At 41.2% G+C, this 26,594-nt stretch overlaps 1 protein-coding gene across 3 annotated transcripts in view; it reads right to left on the bottom strand.

The window, feature by feature from the left end:
- LOC140471127 (electroneutral sodium bicarbonate exchanger 1-like) overlaps positions 1 to 26,594 on the bottom strand; it is a 767,860-nt gene that overhangs the window by 234,385 nt on the left and 506,881 nt on the right. For all 3 annotated transcript variants that reach the window (XM_072567015.1, XM_072567017.1, XM_072567016.1), the window contains exons 3-5: positions 23,180 to 23,323; positions 6,219 to 6,354; positions 5,467 to 5,627 (exon numbers count right to left, since the gene is read on the bottom strand). In XM_072567015.1, the coding sequence (XP_072423116.1) occupies positions 5,467 to 5,627; positions 6,219 to 6,354; positions 23,180 to 23,323 (441 nt within the window). The remainder of the gene's footprint in view (positions 1 to 5,466; positions 5,628 to 6,218; positions 6,355 to 23,179; positions 23,324 to 26,594) is intronic.

The raw sequence follows: 26,594 nt of genomic DNA, 5'->3' as shown, positions 1-26,594 counted from the left end.
TGTTTCCCACTACTGTCTCTCCAGCATCATTTTCCAGCTGTTCAATGTCCAGTTTTGCCTCTCCTTTGCCCTTTATATATCTAAATGAACTCTTCCTTTACATTACTGGCTAGCTTATCCTCATATTTAATCTTCTCCTTCCTTATTTCTTGTTTTGTTGCCGTCTGTTGTTGTAAGTTTCCCAATCCTCTGGTTTCCTATTGTCCTTCACCACATTATATGTTTTCTCTTTTGCTTTTATGCTATTGTTGACTTCCCTCGTCAGCCATAATTGCCTCATCCTCCCTGTACATTGCTTCTTTTTCCTTGGGATGAATCTCTGCTGTGTCTCCTGAATTACTCCCAGAAACTCCTGCCATTGCTGTTCCATAGTCTTTCCACCTAGGCTTTACCTTGCTCTATTTTAATCTAAGATACAGGGAAATAGTTGCATTGTGGTCAATTCTGGATGAGTAATCCAGAGAAGAGATGTTAAAACAATTAGCTAATGCATAATGTAGTAAATATTACATACAGTCGGGATGGTTGAAGAACTGGTTATGATGAATGCATTTGACAGATGGCACAGGGTCACATATCACAGTAATGTCACTGGACTAGTTAATCCAGAGGTCCAGACTAATGCTTGGAAGACATGGGTTCAAATCTTATCACAACAATGTTATCATCTAATGCAGTTTGAAGGAATGCCCGAGACCTAATAGAATGAAGGACGAGGTCATGGATATATTAATTAAGGATAAAAAAAATTGGGTTTGAATTAGTTGTATAAATATAGAGAGCTAGTAATCAGCAGGGGGAAGTTTTATAGAGTGTGAAATAAAACTCACTAAGTGTGGTCTTTTTATGTTGAAAACTGTTCTGAAACAGTTACCTTTTAGTGCACAACAAGCAGCTAGTGGAGTGTGGATTCAGTTTCTAAATCTTGAACTGAAAACTAGAGTGGAATCTTCCCCTTCCAAAAGGCAGTGGCAGGTGGGGAAGATAACTGGACAGATGCTTATTTCATGATCCCACTGCCTTCTCATTGTACAAACATTATGTTCCATGCAGGAAGGCCTTCATGCCTCATTATCAATTAAAGTTGGTCATCAGGCAATGGGATGCTGCTGTCCTAGGAAGTGACCTGGCGTAAAGTCCACCAGTTGAGCCTTAGGTGGGCTTTCTCATTTATGCGGGAGCATCCTATCCACTGTTATATCTGCCACCGCACTAAGGAAAAATAAGTGGAAGGTCCAGCCCCTAGTTTCAGTAGTGGCAACCATGAAACCATTAATTGTTGTAGAGAAAGACCCAAAGAACAAAGAAAATAAATATCTTTGCTTGAATGTGATCATTTACAATATAATCAGAGAACTGAAATTTGGGGTAAATATTTTATGAAATATGAATAGTCAATAAGAAACCTTTTAAAAAAGCCAATTAATTAGAGAACACAAAAAAAAGAGATACTTAAAAACATAACTGATTAGAAAGAAGAACTTAGTTTGACTGCTCATGTGTCACACAAGAATAAGCTGGAGATTTGTCTATTTGTGGCTGGGATCTGGACAGCACTGAGAACAAGTAAGTAAATACTGGATTAGTAGTGCTGGAAGAGCACAGCAGTTCAGGCAGCATCCAACGAGCAGCGAAATCGACGTTTCGGGCAAAAGCCCTTCATCAGGAATAAAGGCAGTGAGCCTGAAGCATGGAGAGATAAGCTAGAGGAGGGTGGGGGTGGGGAGAGAGTAGCATAGAGTACAATGGGTGAGTGGGGGAGGAGATGAAGGTGATAGGTCAAGGAGGAGAGGGTGGAGTGGATAGGTGGAAAAGAAGATAGGCAGGTCGGACAAGTCAAGGAGACAGTAACTGAGCTGGAAGTTTGAAATTAGGATGAGGTGGGGGAAGGGGAAATGAGGAAGCTGTTGAAGTCCACATAGATGCCCTGGGGTTGAAGTGTTCCGAGGCGGAAGATGAGGCGTTCTTCCTCCAGGCGTCTGGTGGTGAGGGAGCGGCGGTGAAGGAGGCCCAGGACCTCCATGTCCTCGGCAGAGTGGGAGGGGGAGTTGAAATGTTGGGCCACGGGGCGGTTTGGTTGATTGGTGCGGGTGTCTCGGAGATGTTCCCTAAAGCGCTCTGCTAGGAGGCGCCCAGTCTCCCCAATGTAGAGGAGACCGCATCGGGAGCAACGGATACAATAAATGATATTGGTGGATGTGCAGGTGAAACTTTGATGGATGTGGAAGGCTCCTTTAGGGCCTTGGATAGAGGTGAGGGAGGAGGTGTGGGCACAGGTTTTACAGTTCCTGCGGTGGCAGGGGCAAGTGCCAGAATGGGAGGGTGGGTCGTAGGGGGGTGTGGACCTGACCAGGTAGTCACGGAGGGAACGGTGTTTGCGGAAGGCGGAAAGGGGTGGGGAGGGAAATATATCCCTGATGGTGGGGTCTTTTTGGAGGTGGCGGAAATGTCGGTGGATGATTTGGTTGATGCAAAGGTTTGTAGGGTGGAAGGTGAGCACCAGGGGCGTTCTGTCCTTGTTACGGTTGGAGGGGTGGGGTCTGAGGGCAGAGGTGCGGGATGTGGACGAGATGCGTTGGAGGGCATCTTTAACCATGTGGAAAGGTAGTGACGACCGACTTGACACTGACATTTTTTCACAAACCCACTGACTCCCACAGCTACCTGGATTACATCTCTTCCCACCCTATCTCTTGCAAAAATGCCATCCCGTATTCCCAATTTCTCCGCCTCCGCCGTATCTGTTCCCAGGAGGACCAGTTCCACCATAGGACAAACCAGATGGCCTCCTTCTTTAGAGACCGCAATTTCCCTTTCCATACTTAACTCAATTTATGTCACTAAGTCATATTTGCCTTTGTATTCCAATTACAGGAACTTCTGACTCATTGTAGAGGGAAATTTATTGAAAATGTTTCCACAACAGCAAGAAGGAAATGTTACTTTATGAAATAGGAATTCAGACTACGGCCTGCTCATAGGCTGACTTTTACCTGGCTTATCATACTTCTCTAAATTACTTATGTTGCTGAAAAAAAAAAGCTGCTAAATATTTGCATCTTGACATCATCAGCGCAATAGCAGTTTATTGCGAAAACCAACATTTACACTGTGTTAGAGGAGAGCAAGTGGATTCTGTTTGGTAGAGGCTTTGCCATAGACAGTGCCTCAGTTAATAATGATTAGCTGTTAATTGTCAGGCTTTTTCTACATTTTAGGTCAGGCAGGTTGACTCTAATTGGTCAAGGCATTGCCCTGATAAATGGCCAACAAATAACTGTCACCTATTTTCATGAGTTGAAACTGGCATGATGTGTGCATGTTCTCTTCGTGTGCAAGTCCCCTGTTTATTAATATTCATAGCTTCCAGTACATGCAAGTGCACCACATCATGAGCCTACTGACAATCCTGAAGTGGTTGTCAGTGTAATCCTTCGTACACTCATGATTACTCAGCAAATGCTGTCCCATTGCAGAATGTTGGACATCATGTTGCAAGGCTAAGCTGGTAGGCTACAGTCAGTACGTTGATTGTTGTAAACAGCCAAACTGATATGATTGCCACTCAAAGAATGCTGCCAACAAGCCTAAAAGATGCGCTGCCTATCACACAAATGAGTAATGTGGTATATGAGTTTCAATGCCAGTGTGATGCCAAGTATGTAGGCCACACATCCCAATTGCTAGCAGCTGTTCACAACAAGCAAGGTACTGACCATACCCAACCAGCCCATGCTTGTAAATCTTACAACATGGTGACCAACACTGCATTCGATTCCACAGTTGGACAACATTTACTGGGCAATCCTGAATGTACAACAAGCAACACTGACAATGAATTAGGATTGTCAGTTGGGCTTGCAGTGTGGTGCCCTTGTGTGTATTGGAAGTTACATATATTAATACAGAGGGTCTTATTTGTTGCAGACAGTAAGATCATATAAATGCACTGCATCAGTGTCATAAAGTCATAGAGTCATACAGGTATACAGCACAGAAACAGACCCTTTGGTTCAACTCATCCATGCTGACCAGATAGCCAAAACTAATCTAATCCAATTTGCCAGCACTTGGCCATTATCCCTCTAAACCCTTCTTATTCATATATCCATCCAGATGCCTTTTAAATGTTGTAATTGTACCAGCCTCTGCCACTTCCTCTGGCAGCTCATTCCATATACATACCTGCATGAAAATGTTGTCCCTTAAGTCCCTTTTAAATTTTAACCCTCTCACCCTAAACCTATGCCTTCTAGTTCTGGACTCCCCCAACCCGGGGAAAAGACCTTGTCTATTTACCCTATCCATGATTTTAAAAACCTCTATATGGTCTCCCCTCAGCCTACGAAGCTCCATGGAAAATGGCCCCAGCCTATTCAGCCTATCCCAATAACTCAAATCCTTCAACCTTGGCAACATCCTTGAAAATCTTTTCCAAACCCTTTCAAGCTTCACAATATTATTCCAATAGGAGGGAGACCAGAATTGCATGCAATATGCCAAAAGTGACCTAACCAATGTCCTGTACATCTACAACATGACCTCCCAACTCCTATACTCAATGATCTAACCAATAAAGGAAATGCCAAACCTTCTTCACTATCCTATCTACCTGAGACTCCATTTTCAAAGAACTATGAACCAACACTCCAAGGTCTCTTTGTTCAGCAACACTCCCTAGGACCTTACCATTAAGTGTATAAGTCCTGCTAAGATTTGCTTTTCCAAAATACAGCTCCTCACATTTATCTGAATTAAACTCCATCTGCCACTTCTCAGCCCATTGGCCCATCTGGTCAAGATCCCGCTGTACACGGAGGTAACCTTCTTCGATAAAATATTTTCTTCAGCAATACTCAAGGTCTGTACTACCAAACAACTTGAAGAGTTAACTTTATCTCTCTCTCCAGAGATATCAGATCTGCTGAACTTCTCCAGCACTAATTTATATTTCAGATTTATTGCATCGACGATACTTTGCTGTTACTTATTACTGATATTTCATAACAATTTCAACTGTTCAATGACACTTCTTCATTCCTTGCCACAGTAGGTCAGATCATCAAGTGTGTGATAGATGTATCAATGATGAAAGCAGAAATATTTACTCCCCAATGTCTCCAGTAATGTGTAAAATAACAAGAGCTATATAATACAAATAAATCTTATTTGTTACTCAACGCAGGAAACAGAATACAAGAGACTGAGAAACCTTAGACAAAGTAAACAAACATACATATTGTTAAGGATTCAAAACTGTGAATTAGATAACTTAAAAGGGAAGCATCTTCATGAGCAACTGGTAACTGTTTTTGTTTGAGGATGACAGGCAAGTCTCAACGGCATTACAAAATACAGTTTGATGATTTACATTATTAAAGAGTAGTTCTAAATAGCAAAGTAATTTAAGAAAATAGGTTTCAATGACGGCAGTATTATGCATTTTAAAGTATGCATTAGACATACCTGCAATCTCCTGAATGCTGTTTGCACGCATGTCCAATAAGACAGTACCATTAATGATACAACTTCGTAGCTCAAACAGGCTATGTAACGACAGTGTGGCAACATATGGTTTACTCCAACGGTCTCCACCATCCTCAACGTCTTCCTCAAACTTCAACCACCTGCCAAACATTTAATTTAAAAAATACGCTTATTATTTAAAATTATCACAGAAACCTCTTCCAATCTGTTAATCACCAGAAAGTTAGTGCTGAAGACTAGGCTAGCGTGGACAGTGCAGACCGAGAGGCTGAAAGAAGTTTGAACAGATTAGGAGAGTCAACTGAACCCAAAGATGTCACTATTGCCTTGTTGTAACTCATGTTATTTTTCAACATGTATACACAGGTCTTTGTTTTGGGAGTGGCTTTTCTTCTGTGATGGATCTTGTAATTGTTACAGATTCTAATAACAGACATGGTTAGTGTCCCCCATGTGGTTATTGCATAATCGTATTTACATTGATGGATTGATGAAGTGATCACAAGTCTACTGACTGATCAGAGTTCATAATTTGAGGTAATGAACTTAATCATGCATTACAATAAGTCTGTGAAAGCTGTTCTGGACAGCTGATTTGAGAGAGGTGAGCGAAGTTTCTGTATGGTAAGCCTGTTAGTAATTGTTTCTGGAATTTGCACACCATCTAAAGCCTCATTGTGTCAATTTACAGTATTTCTTCATGCTGACAAACTCGCAAACAATTCACACACCTGGCAGTCTCCTTCCACTCAGCATCTTCACCCCCCCGTACGCAGATTTCATCAAGTTCAGTGAAAAGTTCATGCGGAACATGCTCATCATCATCCTCAGTTCCCAAAATGAACTGTACTCGCTGGGAAGGGGTGTCTGAAAGGAGACACACAAGAGGTGGTAATTAACAAGATCAGACCTTACTTTGTTACTTAAGTACATACATACACACCTGTGCATACAAACACACATTATACCCTCAGATTCACTATGCATGCACCATCAACATTGTTCTATTTCCCCCCACTGAGATTATTTAGCTACCCAGCCTCCATCAGCAGAGGTACCACAAACATCCAGTCTGTGGATTCACCTTCAAAGGCCAGCAGTGTTTTCTTCAATTTCCCACCAAGAGGTTTTATTGTAGGCAAATCACAGAAATAAGAATTCCTTTTTCCCTACAGGGAGGAAATAACTACCCTTTACTTTGTATTTACAGAAGCTTATCATGTGCCAAATGGCACATGCTCATTCGATACCTGAAATGCTTCACCCATCATATTGTGTAAGGCTCCCTCATAGAAATTCAGGATGTGTAATGTAAGTATTTAGAACATTGATTAAAATACTAAAGGTCTAGCATTAAATTGATCTGCCAGCATCTGATTTACAATATAAGAAACTTGCCCAGCAACTCATGGCATGAATAGGCAACAAAATCTTGCAGCACTACTTAAAGGGCTCATCCGCTAATGCTTCCCACTTAGAGGAGCTTTTAGCTTATTTTCTCACTTCTTTAATGGATTTGTGACTTACAGAAAGATTTTGCTGCTGCTTTTTGGTTATTTCAAAGTGCCTTCACTGCTGTCATTGGTGTTCTGGTAAATCTGCCTTTGGGGCTGGAAGATGAAAATGAGCAGCCAGGAAGACAGGACATTGCAGGAGTGAATGGGTGAAAAAGAGGCTGGGAAAGGGGGTGGGGGCATATCCCTGGTGGTTTTCAGGGACCATTTTTCTTTAATGAATTTCTTGGAAGAAGCAATGATTCTGGTACCTTTGTTCCACAAAAGAAGGCTGTCAAAGAACTCTGTCACCTGCTGCAGCCACATCTCAGATCTCAAACCATGGCTCAGGTTGTCCCCCTTATAACAAGCTCCTCCAAGCTGCAGCAAGTGACAGCAACCTTTCATAGATTTCATTCATTGTTCTATCAGGAAGGTTACCAAGGCATTCTAATATCTAGAAGAACACCTCCATCTCTGTCCCAACAGACAGAACAAAGCAGAAAGAAAGCTCATAAAACAAGCTACCTCAGGGTGAAAGATGCCACAAACAATATCTAAGCAGCCATGCAATCTCCCCATTACCATTCTGACATCTTTCTGAATAGAAATCCACTCTAATTCCTGAACACCCCAGCTATGTTGCAAGCATAGGCGCTACATCAATCAGGTTTGTGACCAGTGTCCCAGGAGTAGTCATGACTTGATAATGCAATCCAGTCCTCTATGCTGCCTAATAGGCAGTCACAGATTGGTTATTCAGCTGCATGGACTATTCTCATCAGAGTTGATTCAAAGGTCAGGAATTCAGGCACAAGTAGCCTAATGTAAGAGTCATACTGCTACCAGTAACTTTAAAGCAGACAGTCTGTGCATTCAAAGAGTGCTTCTGCTGCTGAGCCACAGCAAGAACAGCTTTTGTGAATAATAGTGTTGAGCAAGAATTCTCAAGCACCTGTTCCCTTCCTTTACCACCAATAATTACTGATTTCTTTGTGAAAAAATATCTATGTGCTTCTTAGCCAGCATATGGACAACTTAATGACCAAAAAGCAGCTTTTTGTGAGTTTAAGTAAAGAGAATTATTTATTTACACATTCACCCCAACAGTCTAAAGCACTCATTCAGCCACTCGTGCATCCAAACCTGAGGAAAATACAGTTAGTAGTGTACTTTTACAAGTTATTAACAAAAGAATAGTTTATAATTCGTGTAATTTGCTCATCTTAAAACAAAGATAGATTAAGGCCCGGTGAAGAAAGAGCTTTCACTTCTGAAGGGTAAGTAGAGCCATATCAATTTTTTTGCAAGACGCCCTCAAAAAAATGGACTTTGAGCAGGTCACAAAGTTAATTACTTGTAACTTTATTACCAGGAATTCAGTTTTCTGCACTGATGTACTTTGTGAAGAACAGGCCAAACAATGTTGCAGTCTCCCGCTAGATCCTAAAGGCACAGATATTGTTGCCCTTTCTGCTGCTGCTATCTCTGCAATTGTTGTTCTATACCTTCAACCAGCACTTAAAGCCTGTTTAACAGAGAGATGAACATGGCTACCTTACCAGGTCATATTTCCAAATATCATATTGGGCTTAGCTCATAATCCACAGCATAGGTCTTTGTGTGCTGATATTTGCTCTCGGGGTCTGAGACAATCACTGACTTTGTTTCTGAAAAAGGCACATTCAGGTTGGGAAATTACTTCTGGATGGTCTCAGGATATGGGTATTGACACTTGTTTAGTGTACATTATTAAAAGAAAGCTCAATTCCAGAAGATTCCATACTCACCAACTGATTAGGCTGGCTGAGTACCAAATTACATATATGCAGCAGGTGGTGAAGGAACAAGAGGCCAAAACATACTGGGTCTCATCCTTACCAATTTGCCTGCCATAGAGGCATGTGTCCATGACAGTATCAAGAAGACTGATGACTGCAGTCTTTATGGAGACAAAGGTCCACCTTCCCATTGAGAATAACATCCATCATGCTGTGTGGCACTATCATCTTGGTAAATGGGATAGACTTCAAATAGAACGAGCAACTAAAGACTGGGCATTCAAGAAGAACTGTGGGCCATTAACACCAGCAGAATTGTAACCTCATGGCCAACCATATGCTCCATTTTACCATGACCATCAAGTTAGGGGATCAACCCTGGTTCAATCAAGAACGCAGGAGGGCATGCCAGGAGCAGCACCAGGCATACCTAAAAATGAAGGGTCAACCTGGTGAAGTTTCACCATAGAACCACTTGTATGCCAACCCTCCTAAGCAACAAGTGATAGACAGAAACAAAAACAGAAATAGCTTTTGAAACTCAGCAGGTCTGGCAGCATTTATGGGAAGAAAGCGACTTAACATTGGGTGGACCAAGGGGAGAGGTGAGTGGAAAGGTTGGATGGAACTCAGAGACAGAGGGAAAAAAAAAGAGTGTGTGTGTGTTTGTTGTGAAAGGGTTAGGTAGATTACGGATAGCAGCCCAGTACAGAAGAAAAACTGAATGGGCAGCACGGTGGCACAGTGGTTAGCACTGCTGCCTCACAACACCAGTAGGCCTGAGTTCAATTCCCGCCTCAGGCAACTCTCTGTGTGGAGTTTGCACATTCTCCCCATGTCTGTGTGGGTTTCCTCCGGGTGCTCTGGTTTCCTCCCACAGTCCAAAAATGTGCTGGTTAGGTGAATTGGCCACGCTAAAATTGCCCATAGTTTTAGGTGAAGGGGTAAATGTAGGGGAATGGGTCTGGGTGGGTTGTGCGTCGGTGTGGACTTGTTGGGCTGAAGGGCCTGTTTCCACACTAAGTAATCTAACCTAAGAAAAACTGATAACAAGAGTTAAGAGTAGCAGAGAATGGGTGAGCTGCACTAAAAGCCAACCCATATAATGTGATATTAGGCCGAGGCACTGGTGAGAAAGCGTGACTGTGCTGAAAGCAACCCACATTATAATGAGACCAGGTGTGGGGGTGGGTGAAAAACATGGAAGAATGGAATCACACTCTCAAGTTATTAAATTTGATGATGATGGAGGAACCCCACGCAGAAAATGAGATGCTGTTCTTCCAGCTTATGTTGAATCTCGCTGGAGCACTGCAGAAAGCCGGAGGCAGAAATGTTGGCCTGGGAATACAGTTGTGTGTTGAAGTAGCAGACAACTGGAAGCTCAGAGTGACTTTTGCAGACAGAATGTAGGTGTGCTGCAATGCTCCCAATGTAGAGGAAGCCACATTGTGAACAGTGAATACCGCAGACTAGGTTGAATGAAGTACAGGTAAATCACTGCGTCTCCTGGAAGGTATGGCTGGGGCCTTGGATGGTGAGGAGGGAGGAGGTAAATGGCAGGTGTTACACTTTGTGCAATTGCATGGGAAGATGCCATTTGAGTGTGAGGTGGTGTTGGGAGTGGAGGAAGAGTGGACCAGAGTATCATGGAAGGTACTGTCCCAGCAGAATGCTGACAAGGGAGGGGAGGGGAGGCGAACATGTGTCTGAATTTAATTGGCTCTGTACTGACATCTGTATTGTTGGGATCCTCTGGAGGAGGCTGAGATGGGTCATCCACTCGGCAGTTCTGAATGAAGATTGTTGCAAATGCCTCAACCTTATCTTTTCTATTGACCTTTTAGGTTCTTCCATCATTGAAGACGGGGACAGTCGTGGAGCCTCCGCCTCCAGTGTGTTGTTTAATGGTCCACCACCATTCACCACCTACCATCCCACCAGCCTCTGCATCTCACTGGAGGTGCCAGAAATGGTGGAGTACAATCGTTTGGATGCAGATACTGAAGCAGTCAGATAGATCAGATACTGAAGCAGTCCCAGTCCAAATGCAACAAGATCTGGACGATAGCCAAGTTTGAACTGACAAGTGGCAAGTAATTGTGCTACACAAATGCCAGGCAATGACTATCGCAAACAAGAGGGAATCTAACCATCAACACTTAACATTCAATGGCATTACCATCGCTGGATTCCTCACTGTCAACATCCTGTGGATTATCATTGACCAGAAACTGAACTGGACTAGCTACATAAACACAGTGTCTACAAGAGGTGGTCAGAGGCTCAGAATACTGCAGCAAGTAACTCATCTCCTGATTCCCAAAGCCTATCCACCATCTACAAGGTACAAGTCAGAAGTGTGATGGAATACTCCTTTTTTTTATTTATTCATTTTTGTAGGATGTGGGCATCACTGGCTGGCCAGCATTTATTGCCCATTCCTAGTTGCTCCTTTGGGAAGATGGTGGTGAGCTGCCTCCCTGAACTGCTGCAGTTTCCACTTGCTGTGGGTTGACCCACAATGCCCTTAGGGAGGGAATTCCAGGATTTTGACCCAGCGACACTGAAGGAGTGGTGATTCTGCATGAGTGCAGCTCCAACGATACTCAAGAAGCTTGACACCATCCAACTTAAAGCAACCATTTTGGGTTGGCACCACACATCCACAAAATTCATTCTCTCCACGACTGCTACTCAGTCACAGCAGTACGTACCATCTACAGGATGCATTGAAGAAATTCACAAAGTCTCCATTAACAGCACCTTCTAAACCTGCAACCACTACCAACTAAAATGAGAAGGGTAACAGATACATGGGAATACCTCAACTTTCAAGTTCCTTGGCAGCCCATTTACATCTGACTTGAAAATATATTGCCATACCTTCAGTGTCGCTGGGTCAAAATCCTGGAACTCCCTCCCTGACAGAATAGTAGGTGTACCTGTATCAAATGGAGTGCAGTGGCTCAAAAAAGTGGTTCACCAGCATCCACTTCAGGTCAATAAACTCTGGCCCAGCCAGCAAAGTCCACATACCTGAATGAACTTTTTAAAAATGCTGAGTTCATGTTTAAAAGTGTGGGATAAAACATGCACAGCAAATATACAAAAGAAGTAATTAAGAATTACCTTTGCGCAACCCCTTATCGTTTACTATATGTGCTTGTTTATTTATTGTGCTCCTAAGTGAAGCATATCCTCCGTGATTACAGCTAGAGAGGTGAAAGGCTCTTAAACTTCCATATAGGACACTTCAGATAGCTGTGGTGGGCAAGCTAGCAACTCTGGGCCATAAGAGCTTAACCAAAGAAATTCTGTCTGGGTTGGGACAATGTGGCCCAGCTGGCTGTGTTATACTGGGGAATTTAGGTGGCTGGCAAGGGAATTGGCATGTATATTCATAAGGAAGGGCAGCAACTGCTTTTCCCAGGAATCCAAGCCATTCTTCCAGGATTCCATCTTGGCAGTACAACGACTTTGTTTAAGAACACAGTACATATGAATAATATAACATTCTGAAAGGCCTGGTCAATACTAGCACCCAGGGCCCATAAGAAAGTCATCTGAGCTTCCATTGCAGGAACAAGATTTTCAATGGTAGCTGTCCTAGCTATCAGCACAGACTCCATCATGATACCAGTCTTGAGAATGTCAGATCAGGTCACACAGAATAGTGTAATCTCACATTCAGCACCTGAAATGAAAGGATTAGTTTTTAACTTGAGGGATAGCAGAGAGGCAAATGGCTGCTAGTAGCAGTTGCCAGTATGTCATGCAGAGTACGTAGGGTAAGTTGGAAGCATGATTCCTCCTCTACCGTGGCCATGGCTATCTTCCTACCCACAATGGCCAGCACATTTTCTTTCATCAGGGAGAGCATATGCTAATGGACCCAGCCTCTTCCTGTTATAGCTTCCTTTCAAGTTATGTATGACTTTCTCCTGCAAGAAATAGATCTTTGTGAGGTGTTTCATGTATGTGCTGTCATAATTGAATGGTTTATATGCAGTGTGAGGCGTGAAACATAGAGTTATAATCATAGTGACAGCAACATGTGTGGATTATGAGTGAGAGATGATGGCAATAGAGTGAAATGTGGTGCAGTGATTATAGGAAAGTGAAGGGAAGCAGGGGAGGAGCGAATTGAGTAGAGAGACTACGTATGGTACAGCTGGGAGGAGACCATTATTGAGGTGACCTTTAAGAATATTTCATAGCGATTCTGATGGAGGTTATTGAGTTTATTTCAAGACTGCAGCCATTTCCTGGTGATAGGTGTGGCATCAAAGACTTTGAAAGCGGAGTTGCAGGTAGATAGGATAGTGAAGGCGGCGTTTGGTAGGCTTTCTTTTATTGGTCAGAGTGTTGAGTACAGGAGTTGCGAGGTCATGTTGCGGCTGTACAGGACATTAGTTAGGCCACTTTTGGAATATTTCATGCAATTCCTGTCTCCTTCTGATCGGAAAGATATTGTGAGACTTGAAAGGGTTCAGAAAAGATTTACAAGGGCGTTGCCAGGGTTGGAGGATTTGAGCCACAGGGAGCGGCTGAGCAGGCTGGGGCTGTTTTCTCTGGACCATCGGAGGCTGAGGGGAGAGGTTTACAAAATTATGAGGGGCATGGATAGAGTAAATAGACAAAGTCTTTTCCCTGGGGTTGGGGAGTCCAGAACTAGAGGGCATAGGTTTAGGGTGAGCGGAGAGAGATATAAAAGAGACCTAAGGGGCAACTTTTTCACAGAGGGTGGTGAGTGTATGGAATGAGCTGCCAGAGGAAGTGGTGGAGGCTGGTACAATCACAACATTGAAAAGGTATTTAGATGGGTATATGAATAGGAAGGGTTTGGAGGGATATGGGCTGGGTGCTAGAAAGTGGGACTAGATTGGGGTGGGATATTTGCTCGGCTTGGACAGGTTTGACTGAAGGGTCTGTTTCCATGCTGTACATCTCTATGACTCTATAACTCCTCCAATTCATGATAAAGACGATCCAACTCCTTCTGGTCAGATGTTAGTACAGCATCAGAAGGCTTATGTGTCCTCTCTGGATCTCCTGCAGCTATTTTTGTCTCTTACAAGTATGTTACAGTGTGATCCTTACTGTGACAGGTACTGGCTGTCTTTAAGAGGTCTCAGTGAAGCTAATTTCCTGTACCACTACACCCCTTGCCCCAAATCCTCCAATGAATGGCATTGGTCATGCTGGCTGTGACGTGGTTCATAATAATGAGCTGCAAGCACCAATTCAGCATGGTTTCTGCAACCACATGGAGGTGCCCATGGAGAACACAGATTTTCAGATGCAATCAAGTTTCTGGATCCTTAATTTTTTGGGTCAGGGCCAGGAACAGGGCAAAACCTTTTCTTCCCACATTCATTTCTATGGGGCACAGTCGCAAACAGCTCGTTTCCTTCAGAGTGATTCAGGTGTTGAATGTTTGAACAGCCAGAGATAATCTGCATTAATTAACCAAGCTACTTTAACAAGGTTGGTTGTTTAACTGGCCTTACCTGACAAGGGAGTTGCACTCCGGAAGCTTGAGATTTCAAAGAAATCTGTTGGACTCTAACCTGGTGTCACGTGACTTCTTATTTTATTCACCCCAGTCTAACACCGGCACCTCCACATCATGTTTAACTGGTAGGAAGTGGAATTGAAGGACCAGGAAGTGATTTAGGCTGAGGTGATTAAATTACAGAAATATTCAGCTGTATACTATTCAGGCATGGCAGGATGTTTCTGAGGAAACATATTGTGTTTACTTTCTTTTGAAGAGTACAGAAGTTTTAACTGATCCAAATCATTTTTCAGGAACTGTTGGATCAGGATGGGCAGCAGTCGTGATAGTGTAAATGTGTGTGGTACTTGAGGGAATGGGCTTGATGGGTCAAATGGTCTTTTCTCATTCCCTAGTTTCATACGCAAGGTTATTTCCCAACATTGAAACAATGCTCCTACTGTTGATCAATTTGACACTGTCCTGATCTATTCCATATGTTCCAGCTAACTCATAGCAAAGTACTTTCAGTTTTAAGGATGGCTTCAATTCTAATTTTCCAGCCTGAAAATGTTTATAAGCAATACATATTTTAGTTCATTACAGAATAGGCAGTGATATTTAATTGTACTTCAAAGAGTACTGTCATTTATAAAATACCCTCTAGCGCTTTGTCAACAAGGTGAGAGAATGTCTGGCTTAAATTATGTTGGTTTTCTTTCTAAGAACTCATGGTGAAGCAGAAGGTCCCTGAAGATTCCATCTATTTTGTTATCCTCCTTATATGCGATTTACAAAAGACAAAGATGAAATATTTGTAACAATCCTCAGCCAGAAGTGCCTGGTGATGGATCAATCTCAGCCCCCTTCAGAGCTCCCCAGCATCACAAATGCCTGTCACTCCCACAAGGTTAAACAAACTTTCTGCCTTTACCCTATCAGGTACCCTAATAATCTTGTATGTTTCAATAAGATCACTTCTCATTCTTCTATTTTCCACAAGTAAAGGCCCAATCTACTCGGCATCTCTTCATAAGACAGTCCCTCAATAACGAGGATCACTTTCACCCAGGATCAGTTTGGTGGATCTTCTGTGGACTGCCTCCAATGTCAGTCTATCTTTCCTTAGATAAGTGGCCTATGACTGTTCACAGTATTCCAGCTGTGGTCTGACCAATGCCTTGTATAGTTTCAGCAAAATCTCCCTACTTTTGTGCTGCATTCCCTTTGAAGTAAAGGTCAACATCCTATTTACCTGCTATTACCCGCTAAACTTGGATGTAAGCTTTTTTGAGATTTGTGAATAAAGACTCCCAAATCACTCGGTTCTGTGGCTTTCTGCAGTCTTTCTCTATTTAAATATTCAGCTCTTCTATTCTTCCTGCCAAAATACATATCTCTTCACATTTCTTCACTTCATTGCATTTATCAAGTTTTTAGCCATTCATTTAACCTGCCTATATCCTTCTGCAGACTCTGTCACCCTCACCACTTGCTTTCCCACTTATTTTTGTGTCATCTGTAAACTTGGCTATAGTACATTCACTTTCCTCATCCTAACCATTAATATACGTTGTAAGTAATTGTGGACACAGCACTGATCCCTGTGGCATACCACTAGTTAAAGGTTACCAGTCTGAAAATGCTCCCCTTATCCCAACTCTGTCTTCTATTAAACAAAAAACTAAAGAACTATGGATCTGGAAATCAGAAACAAAAACAGAAATTATTGGAAAAACTCAGCAAGTCTGACAGCATCTGTGGAGAGAAAGCAGAGTTAACATTTTGGGTCCAGTGATGCTGCCACACCTGCTGCATTTTTCCAGCAATTTCTGTTTTTGTTTCTGTCTTCTATGAGTCAGCTAATCCTCTGCCCATTACTAATACATTACCTTCAACACTGTGTACTCTTGTTAAGCAACCTAATGTCTGGTATCTTATCAAATGCCTTCTGAGACAGGGATCCAAGATGGCGGCGACCCAGCAAGTCTGAGTCTACAGTGCTCCTCCCAAGACTTGGGCAAAGTGGGCTACCCACCCCCACCACACTCACCAAATCATTTAAAAGAGCTGTTTAATTTAATTAGTTGTTTAGTATTGAATTTAAACAATTTAATCTTCAGTAAAAATGACTAAAGGGAAGGGAGCCCGCAGCTCTCAGCAAGCAGGAATCCCTCCCCTACCCTCTCCAACTACAGCAGAGGCGTCCGCAGCCGCCCTGGGGGACTTACCTATAGTGGCGAGCCTCGCGAAAATTATCTCTAAACTGGATGCGAAGATCGACGCTTTTATTGAAGAATCCCAAAGTCGATGGGACTCACTCTCGGCCGCGCTGCAAAAGCACGACCAAGACATTAAGGAAATCAAGCGCCAAGTCAGAGGGACGGAGCTAAAGGCCGCAACCTCTGAAACTACAGTGCAATCGGCCATGGATCAGGTCCGGACTCTCGAACAGCGAGTCCGGACCTTAGAGAACCACATTAACGGCCTCGAGAATCGAGGTCGTCGAAAAAATATTCATTTGCTGGGCCTTCCCGAACGGGAAGAGGAAGGCCAGCTTACAGCGTTCCTTGAACAGTGGCTTCCACAGCTTTTAAATCAGGAGGCTGGATCAGGCCAGGTAAGGGTCGAATGGGCCTACCGGGTTGCAATACACGGGCCCGGTTCGAACCAGCGCCTCCACCTGGTCCTGTTCCGGCTGCAGAGCTATCAGGAAAGGCAGATACTCCTAGAAGCCTCTAGAAATCTTGGAAAAGATCCCCAAGCCATGATCTATAAAGGACCCAAGATCATGTTATTCCAGGACTTTTCCCCAGCTCTGGTCCGAAAGAGGAAGGCATTCGATGAGGCGAAGAAGTGTTTAAGGGACTTAAATATTCAGTACTCCTTACACTACCCAGCGACGCTACACTTTAACCATGAAGGATCCGTGTATAACTTCAGATCGCCAGAAAAGGCTAAGGAATTTTTGGACTCTCTTAGATAAATTGTAAGAGATAATTGATGTTGGTTTGCCTTCCCCCCCCCTCCCCCTCCCTCCTCCGGTTTATATCTTCCCCTTTCTTTTATCTTACTGTTTAATATTATCTTGGGGGGTGGGGAGAGGGATTTATTTATTTGTTCTCTACTTAACAATTTTCTCCTCCCCTTGGGTTTTTTTTTTACTATTCTATGTATATATAGGTCGGGGGGTTTAGTTAATGTTGGTGGGGGGGAGGTGGTTGCCTTATTCTATTTTACCTCTGTCTTTAGGAGCGGGGTTGTTTTCCTTTGTTATTTTGTATTATTATATTTAATTATTACTTGTTGAGGTTGTAATTTTATAGTTATATATGTTTATACATGGTATTAACATTACCAAATATATCCAGTGTCGGTGTGGGTGGGGGGGGGTGGGGGTAGGGTGCTCACTATTAACTCTAGCTCTGTAGTATATTTGAATTTTCCTCATCCTATTGAGGAGTGCCTGGGTCAAGGGTGGGACATTGGTTGGGAGAGGATACGATGGACCTTTGGAAAGGAAGAGATACCCCCTGGGAACAAGGGGGAAAATCTCCATTTAAATAAGTTTTATATTTTTTTTATTTAGAAATAGTTTTTTATTACACTGTTGTGAGTGTATTAGAGAGCCTTTATTTTTGTGAATTTTATATGCTCTATGCTCGGGATGTTCTGGATAGGGTTTCCTCTCCCGAGGGGTCTCGGATCTGCCCGGACGATTATGGTTGATCAGTCGGTTAAGTGGTGCACCTGGAATGTCAAGGGGAGTAATTCGCCAGTCAAAAGGAAGAAAATATTATCAATCTCAAGAAAGAAAGGGTTGATAGAGCTCTCCTACAGGAGACACACTTGTTGGATAAAGAACACTTGAAATTACGACAGTGTGGATTTGATCAGGCCTTTTTTTCTTCTTTTAGCTCAAAAAATAGGGGAGTTATTATTCTTATTTGGAAGAATTTCCTTTTGAAAATCCTAAATCAGATAAAAGACGAATCTGGACGATATATTCTGATTAAAGCCCTTATAAATGGAGAGGAATATGGGATTTTAAATTTGTACTACCCCCCGGCACACCCCTTTAAATTTATAATGGAAGCCTTCTCAAAATTGATGGCTCTTGGTGCCCGTCATACAATTATAGGGGGAGACTTTAATTGTATTATGGATCCGGAAATAGATAGGATTCCCAAGAGTACTGCAGGACTATCTCCCAGATCTAGACAATTGGTGGATCTGAACAAAGAATTAGGATTAGTAGATGTATGGAGATGTCTTCATCCACAGGGCAGAGATTTTTCTTTTTACTCCAATCCACATAAATGTCATACCAGAATTGATATGTTTTTTGCCCCCTCAAGTTTTTTAAATTCCATATCATCCTGTAAAATAGGTAGTATAGCAATTTTCGACCACGCTGCTATATATATGGAAATCAAGGCGAGGAACAATGGGACATCCCCTTGGCATTGGCGTATGGACCCCTTTCTGATGAAAGATAGTAAATTTGTAAAGTACTTGTCTCAAGAATTTAAAACTTTTTTAGAAATTAATTCAGGTATGGCTAGCAACCCATCAATGATGTTTGATCATCTCGTACTCAGCGATCCAGAAAAAATTAAAGGGAGAACAACAGTGTCTGCTTGAAGCTCGCTTAGAAGCAGCTGAAACAGCATACGCTCATAGACCTTCTATTATCAAATTGCAAAATTACGGCCCTTAGGACAGCTCTAAAGACCACGCTTTACTCAAACAGGTAAGAGGAAAATATTATTTGCAAAACAAAGGTTATATGAATTTGGCGACAAACCGGGTAGATACTTAGCGTTTCTTGCAAAGAAAAAAAGGCCCCTCAAACTATCACGTCTATCAAGGAAAGTACGGGTATTTTGACTTATGATCATAAAAGGATTAACGCAATCTTTAGAAAATTTTATTCTGATTTATATAAATCGCAGGATTGTGAAGAAAGGACTAGGAGGATGCAATCATTTTTTAAAGATTTGACCTTTCCGGGCCTAACTCCGGAACAGGTATCGGTCTTAAATGCTCCCCTAACAGTCCAAGAAATACTTGACGCAATCAGGCAACTTCAGAGCGGTAAGGCACCTGGCCCAGATGGTTTTCAAGCTGAATTCTATAAAGAATTTACAGGAGTATTGGCTGGTCCACTTATGGACATGTATAACTACGCATATAGTCAGGGCTGTCTCCCGCCTTCGCTGAAAGAGGCAAATACCTCTCTTATCCTTAAAAAAGGAAAGGACCCAGAAGATTGTACGTCATACAGACCAATATCCTTGCTACAGGAAGATTTTAAATTCCTTTCTAAAACGTTAGCACTGAGACTCGAAAGGGTATTGCCACATATCATAAAGGAGGGTCAGACGGGGTTTATTAAGGGCCGTAGATCATCCAATAATATTAGAAGGGTTTTGAATATGATTCAAGCCTGCCATCAGGGAAAGATACCAGGAGTAGTAGTCTCATTAGATGCAGAAAAGGCATTCGATAGGGTTGAATGGTCATATTTGTTTTACACATTGGAAAGGTTTGGTGTTGGAAAGGTGTTTACCAAATGGGTCTCAACATTGTATAGTGATCCCAAAGCAGTTGTGGTTACCAATGGGTTAGGTTCGGATAGCTTCAGTGTGGGTAGGGGCTGCCGTCAGGGATGTCTTCTCTCGCCATTGTTATTTACGCTAATAATTGAACCACTAGCAGAAGCTGTACGGACTGATCCTAATATAACGGCCCCGAGGATTGGTACAGGTAAACATAAAATTACCCTTTATGCCGATGATGTTCTTCTCTTCCTCAGTAATCCTCTGACATCTGTGCCTCGCTTAATCCAAGTTATTAATACATTTTGCGCATTCTCAGGCTATAAAATTAATTTCTCAAAATCGGACGCTATGCCAATGGGTGGCCTTGCTATGATACTCCACTTAGTGGACGGATCCCATTTTCCCTTTCGTTGGTCCCTGGAGGGTTTCTTATATTTAGGCATTTTTATTACACCAGTATATGGTCAGTTATACAAGGCTAACTTTGTGCATTTACTGGAAAGGATAAGGCAGGATCTCCAGCGATGGGGAGACCTTCCAATTTCCTGGCTGGGTAGAATAGCACTAATTAAAATGAATGTCCTGCCCCGTCTCCTATACCCTTGAGAATGCTTCCGGTGATGCTGCCGAGGCTGGCACTACGTAAATTATATGGTTGGTTGGGTTCCTTTATCTGGAATCATAGATTGCCCCTCATTAAGCTGAAGAAGCTACAGCTTCCACAGGCAAGGGGAGGATTGGACTTTAGGAAATATCAGTTAAGTTCCCTATTAAGTTACATAGCTGATTGGGTATTGTCTGACCCACAATCAATCTGGCTGGATATCGAGGCTTCTCAAGTAAAATACCCACTTATTAACCTTTTATTTTCAGACAAGAGGAATATCATCACGGATCAATCTAAAAACCCTATAATACTAAAAACAATTAAAGCTTGGAATATAATGCGGCAAAATGAGGGCAACTCACATAAAGCATCCCCCTATGCGCTGATAGTGGGAGCATGGGGCTTTCAACCGGGGGCTACAGATGCCACTTTTAAACTCTGGAGATCCAGGGGTATCTCATGTTTAGGGAACCTATTTAAAGAGGAGGAAAGAGGGGGTCCTGATGTCTTTTGAACAGCTGCGTCAGAAATTTGGGATTACCTAATGGAGACCTCTTTCGATACTTCCAAATTCGAGATTATATACAGAAGAAGACTACGTTATTAGATAGTCCTTATAAATCAGATAGAGAATGTAGAATCCTACGACCAGTGGGGGTATCTTCCGTCAGTACTGTTTATCATTTACTACATGATGAAGTATCGGGAGATATGGACAATCTGCTTAAAATGTGGGATCAGGAATTGGGACTAGAAATCTCTATAGAAACGTGGAATGGCATTTGGGAAAACGCCAGAAGAATCAACATCTGCAATAGAACTCAGGCTATCCAGCTAAAGATACTTCATAGGGCCCATATAATACTGGATCAATTGGCAAAATTTAAGGCAAGAGCATCTCCAATGTGTCCCAAATGTAAAATAGAGGTGGGCACTCTCATACATTGCCTATGGACCTGTCATAAGATCCGTAGATACTGGACTAACGTAGCAAGTACCCTGACAGAAATTTTAGGAACGGAAATTAAAATGGACCCTGTATCTCTCCTTTTGGGCTTTTTGAACTTACCCTCCCTGGATATGTACGGGAAGAGATTATTTTCTATTCTCTCTTTCTGTGCAAGGAAAAATATTTTGGTAAACTGGGTGGCTGAGGGCCCCCCTGGACTTTCAAATTGGCACAGATTAATTATGGAATGTATTCCCCTTGACTTCCTGACAAATATGGTGCACCGAAAGACCAAATTATTTCATAAAATATGACAGCCCTTCTTGAATTATATGAATACAGATATTTCGGCTATCCTAACAAGGGCTTTTAATTAATTGAGATTGCGAACCTGGCTGGTCCGGGGCCCCTTCGGAGAGGAATCCTGCACAAATACGGGTTTTGTTACATTTGATGTTAACACATTCTGAACATATATCTCACAACCCAATTTCTATGTTATCCGCTGTTTTTTTTTTCTTTCTTTTATTTGAATAATGTAAGAGACTTAATTATACACTCTGGTTAGATTAGTAGTTAGTTGAGTTTTGTTTTTTTTTCTCTATTTTTCTTTTGTTAAATTTTGGTTATTATTTATTTAAGATTTAATTGTATATCAATGTTTGTACTTGAGAGTTTTGTTTTTATTTTTGTAAACTTGTAAAAATATTAAATTTCCAATAAAAATATCTATTAACAAAAAAATGCCTTCTGAAAATCTGATATATATTACATCCAATGCTTCCCCTTAATCTGTCCTGCTTGATACCTCCTCAAAAAAGTCTAGTAAATTTGTTAGGCATGAGCTCCCCTTCATTGAGCCATGCTGACTCTGCTTGATGATTTTATGCATTTCTAAATGATTTGCTATTACATGCTTTGCAACAGATTGGCACATATCCCCAATAACAGATGTTAAGTTAACTGACCTATAGCCATCTGATTTTTGTCTCCTTCTCCTTTTAAATACATGTGTTACATTGACAGTTTTCCAATCCCCCGGACTTCTCCAGATTTAAGAATACCCGGAAGATTATTTCCAGTGCATCCAACTACATCCCTTAACAAGTAAAGATAAGTATCATCAGGTCCAGGGAACTTATCAGTCTTTGGCCCCATTAGTTTCCCTGGCACGTTTTCTCCAGTGATAGTTGTTGTATTTATTTCCTATCATTTTGCCCCTTGAATATTGAGCAATTTTGGGATGCTTTAGTGTTTTCTACTGTGAAGACAGATGCAAAGTATTTATTCAACCCATCTGCCATTTCCTTGTTCCCATTATTTCCCCAGCCTCATTTTCTAAAGGGGCCTATGTTCACTCCAGCTTCTCAATTCTGAGCCAGATATGTCAGAGTAATTGTCAAAAATACAGTGGTTCCTGTGTATAGGTATGGAAAACAGACATTGAAGCCTGCAGAATTCATCATAGATTACCCTGCAGTTCACATTTCTACTTAAATGTTTCCAACTACATATTTCCAAATAACAGGGTCTAACTGTACTGAAGTAGAAACAGAAGAAACAACATGAGATTATTTTGTGTTTCTTGAATTACAATGAATCTCCAAATAAAATATCTCTCCATGTACAATACAGATACCCCAGCAATGTTGTTTGATATTTCAGAAAAGTATCATATCTAAGATATAGTTTGGTATTTGTGGACAATATTGACTCATTGATTTTAAATTTTGATGTCAGAAAGTGGGTATTCAACTCAAATTTTTACAGTGAGAGGAAAAGCTGAAATGTATCTCACCATAAGTGAGATTGTCCTTTCCTTCTTCCTGGACAGCACCTTTCACTTTCTCTCGCTTCTTGTGCTTTGATCCATGGGTCCTGTGGTGTCGGTGACTTTGTCTGCCCAGAGGCATACGCACGCCAACATACAAGGTCCTGTGTCCTATAATCACAAAAGGAAAATATAAACATCAGACATAAAAGCATCATCAATTCTAAATACAATGATCACAATGCGAATTAGGATGCAGTTGAACTGTGTTGGCAGATTGTGATGTGTGACTCACACATCCTCACGATATTGCAAGGTACAATTCTCTTCTCATATCTTCATCTTTCTATATCTCTCCCCATTTCTTTAAAAATCTCTGACACAGCTTTTGACTATCTATCCTAACATTGGTACTCCTACTGCTCAGGCTTGTCCATCCATTAGCATGTGCCAACAAATGACCATCAAATAACAGGAGTAACTATTATCCACACTTTAGTTTCCACTATCCATTTGATGTTTTACAACAATCACCATTATGAAAAATCAACACGGAAATCTATTGTAGTCCTTCCAGAACCATGATGACAGGAATGGGCTCAGCAAAGAAATGCAAAGTATAGGGCCCAATCATAGGTATAAGCATAGGATGATAGAGAAGCAACAGACAAACATTTGAAAGAAGGGGGGAGCTCGTGTGGCATGGGGTAGTGTCCCTACCATAGTCCAGAATGTCTGTGTTCAAGTCCCACCTACCAAGGAGGTGTGTCATAACAGAACTGGTTCATTAAAAACTACTTGAAAGGAGGAAATTAGATATTATGTGTTGAGCAAATGTTGCTGAAATAGTGAAGCTGAAAGCAATTTCGAAGTTTTAATCAATGCAGAACTGCATTTAACCAATGTCTAACCAACATAGAACAACAATTAAAACCAATAAGACCTTGAAAAAAAAAACACAAAATAACAGAACACAAATGAGAGGAAATAACAATCAAACTTTGTAGCACTCTAGTTAGAGCAGAAATGACATCTAGCTTTTTTCTTAAACAAGAAACTGAGGAAACACTCAAACATTGGAGATAGATACTTAACTGGTGGGTAAACTGAGTTACAAAGAAAACACTTCAGAAACTTAATCTTTACAAACTATAAAAGGAGGCTTGTTACCAAAAGACAACTTTAGAGCTGATATCAGGAAATTCTTCACTCAAGGTGTGATCAAGACCAGGAATAATCTTCCAGATAATGTTGGATGCAATAATTTGGAATAATTTCAAAAGCAACTGGAAAGAAGACTTTATATCTATGAGTTGATGAATTAAAAAGGCTAAACTGTCTTCTTCATCATAATTATCTTGTGAACAGGTTTATCTGTTACATATATGCCAGATTTTTTGGTACATTCGACAAGTTAACTGCATCCTGCCATTGGATTAAGAATCTAATTAAGTTGAAGGAAATTACTTAGCATACTCAACATACAAACCCTGTGATTTATCCAGTCAAAAATTCTTTGCCATTTTTGAGGCTCTGAAGACTCTTAAAACATTACACAAGGCCAGACTTTCTATCAAATCTTAGTGCTAAACATTCACTGCAAAACATACAATTAAGACTGGGAAAAATGAGTCAACATGAAACTGCTTTTGTTTCCACGCTCTTAAAGAAATCTCCATAAAATGGAGTACAAATTAGTATAATTTTGTGAAATAACAAAACTATTCAAAGAGCTTTATGCAGAAACTTAATCTGTGCCAGGCAAATGACAGATCTTGTTGATGTTCTGATGCAAAGAACCCTGGAATATTAAGATTTGTATTTACACATTCACAATTGTTTTGCTTTTGTGTAGTAATGAAAGCACAAACCCCATACCTTGTTGACTCTTTGGAAATAAAGTAACCCAGGTCCACATTGTAACTTCATTCTTCCTTTTGTCATCAGGCTTTCAGAAAACTGGGTGGGTAATCATACCCTGAAACTTTACAACTTAACACAACCATTCTCTGCCAATGAAATTATAGTCCAAAAGATAACAGTATTTAAACATAATTCGAGTCCACACTTTTAGTGAGAGTTTTATTTCAATTAATTATGCTCCATAAAAAAAATCTCACCCCTACGAAGTAATTTTAGGAACCTCAGGTACAGGTTATGATTGTTCATTTTGCCAAAATATTGCGAGAGCTTTACCTTAGAAAGATTCTGAAGCAGGACCCAGCCCAACCAAGAAATCATCAGATATTTATACACAGAGAAACACGGAGACAGTACACTACTTGAATTCCACCATGGTCTGTTTTAGGTTTACACTATGCAAAATACCTCTGTTGTAGATTCCTAGGAGGCAGGGTGTCTGCTATTCCTGGTCTTATCTACCATCTCTATCTCCCGGATCCTGCCCTAATCTCTCTTTTGGAAACTGCTTGTTATTACTGAGCTAAGGCTTGCTTTGCCTACAATATCATTTTGTTCAGCAGCTCAGAGTGGTTCAGAGGTCAGTAGGTATTCAAGCTGCTGATAAAGACAAGCCACTTAGCTGCAGGGCCTGTGTGTTGGCCACATTAGCTAAGTGGTGCCTGCATGTTCAATTTAACACAGAAACTTTTCTTAATACAATCAAATGGGAATAAAATGAGCTATACAAATGAATCCTTGTTATTAAACTAATTAAATTCCCTAGTTCTTTCTAATATAATCATTCAACCTCACTTAAGATCTTTATTAATCATATTTGTTTCTTTCCCCTATGAATTGTTGTGAGGGTAATCCATGTTCAATGTTTTCCCTTTACATTATCCAACCAATTCAAACCCAGCTAATTCTTTAATTACGATACCCATCCCCTGTTCCCACATTCCCTCATTAGGCCTTGTTGTGGAGAAAGTATTGAGAACCACCAGGAGACGCAGAGAGTTCTTCAAGAAGTAAGTCTTTTATTTGTAAACAAAAAACTGTGACACTGAAAAAGCAGATTGTCGAATGCCCATGAACCTGAGGGCCTGTGGATTTTAAAATTTTTTTAATCATGTTTCTGTTAGCTTATCAGTATGTCCAACTATTTTAATCAAAGTACCTCACTCTGGCTACACAATAAACCAGTGATGTTAGTTACCATTATTTCGTTAGTTGTACATTCTACTTAATGTTATTCTAATGTCACAGTTAGATATTTATTGCTAACTGTACTACAGTGATCTTCAATTCCAAACTAACCTGTCATGATAGATATTTAGCTATTCCATCTGTTACAATAGTCTCGTGTCTCAAGCTGACTTTACTAACTATTAATTAGATATTTTAATGTCATGTCCCAAATATTTATTGTCCCAATCCTGTCATAATAATACTTAACAGAGAAACTTGTTTTATTACTTGTGTTATCTCATCTTGCCATAGCGACCTTTCAGCCTTAACCTTACTCTGCTAATTGGTGTAA

This window comes from Chiloscyllium punctatum, chromosome X, assembly GCF_047496795.1.
Source record: "Chiloscyllium punctatum isolate Juve2018m chromosome X, sChiPun1.3, whole genome shotgun sequence".
Classification (NCBI taxonomy): domain Eukaryota; kingdom Metazoa; phylum Chordata; class Chondrichthyes; order Orectolobiformes; family Hemiscylliidae; genus Chiloscyllium; species Chiloscyllium punctatum.
The sequence above is the reverse complement of the archived record's forward strand: the minus strand, read 5'-3'. Positions and strand labels throughout refer to the sequence as shown.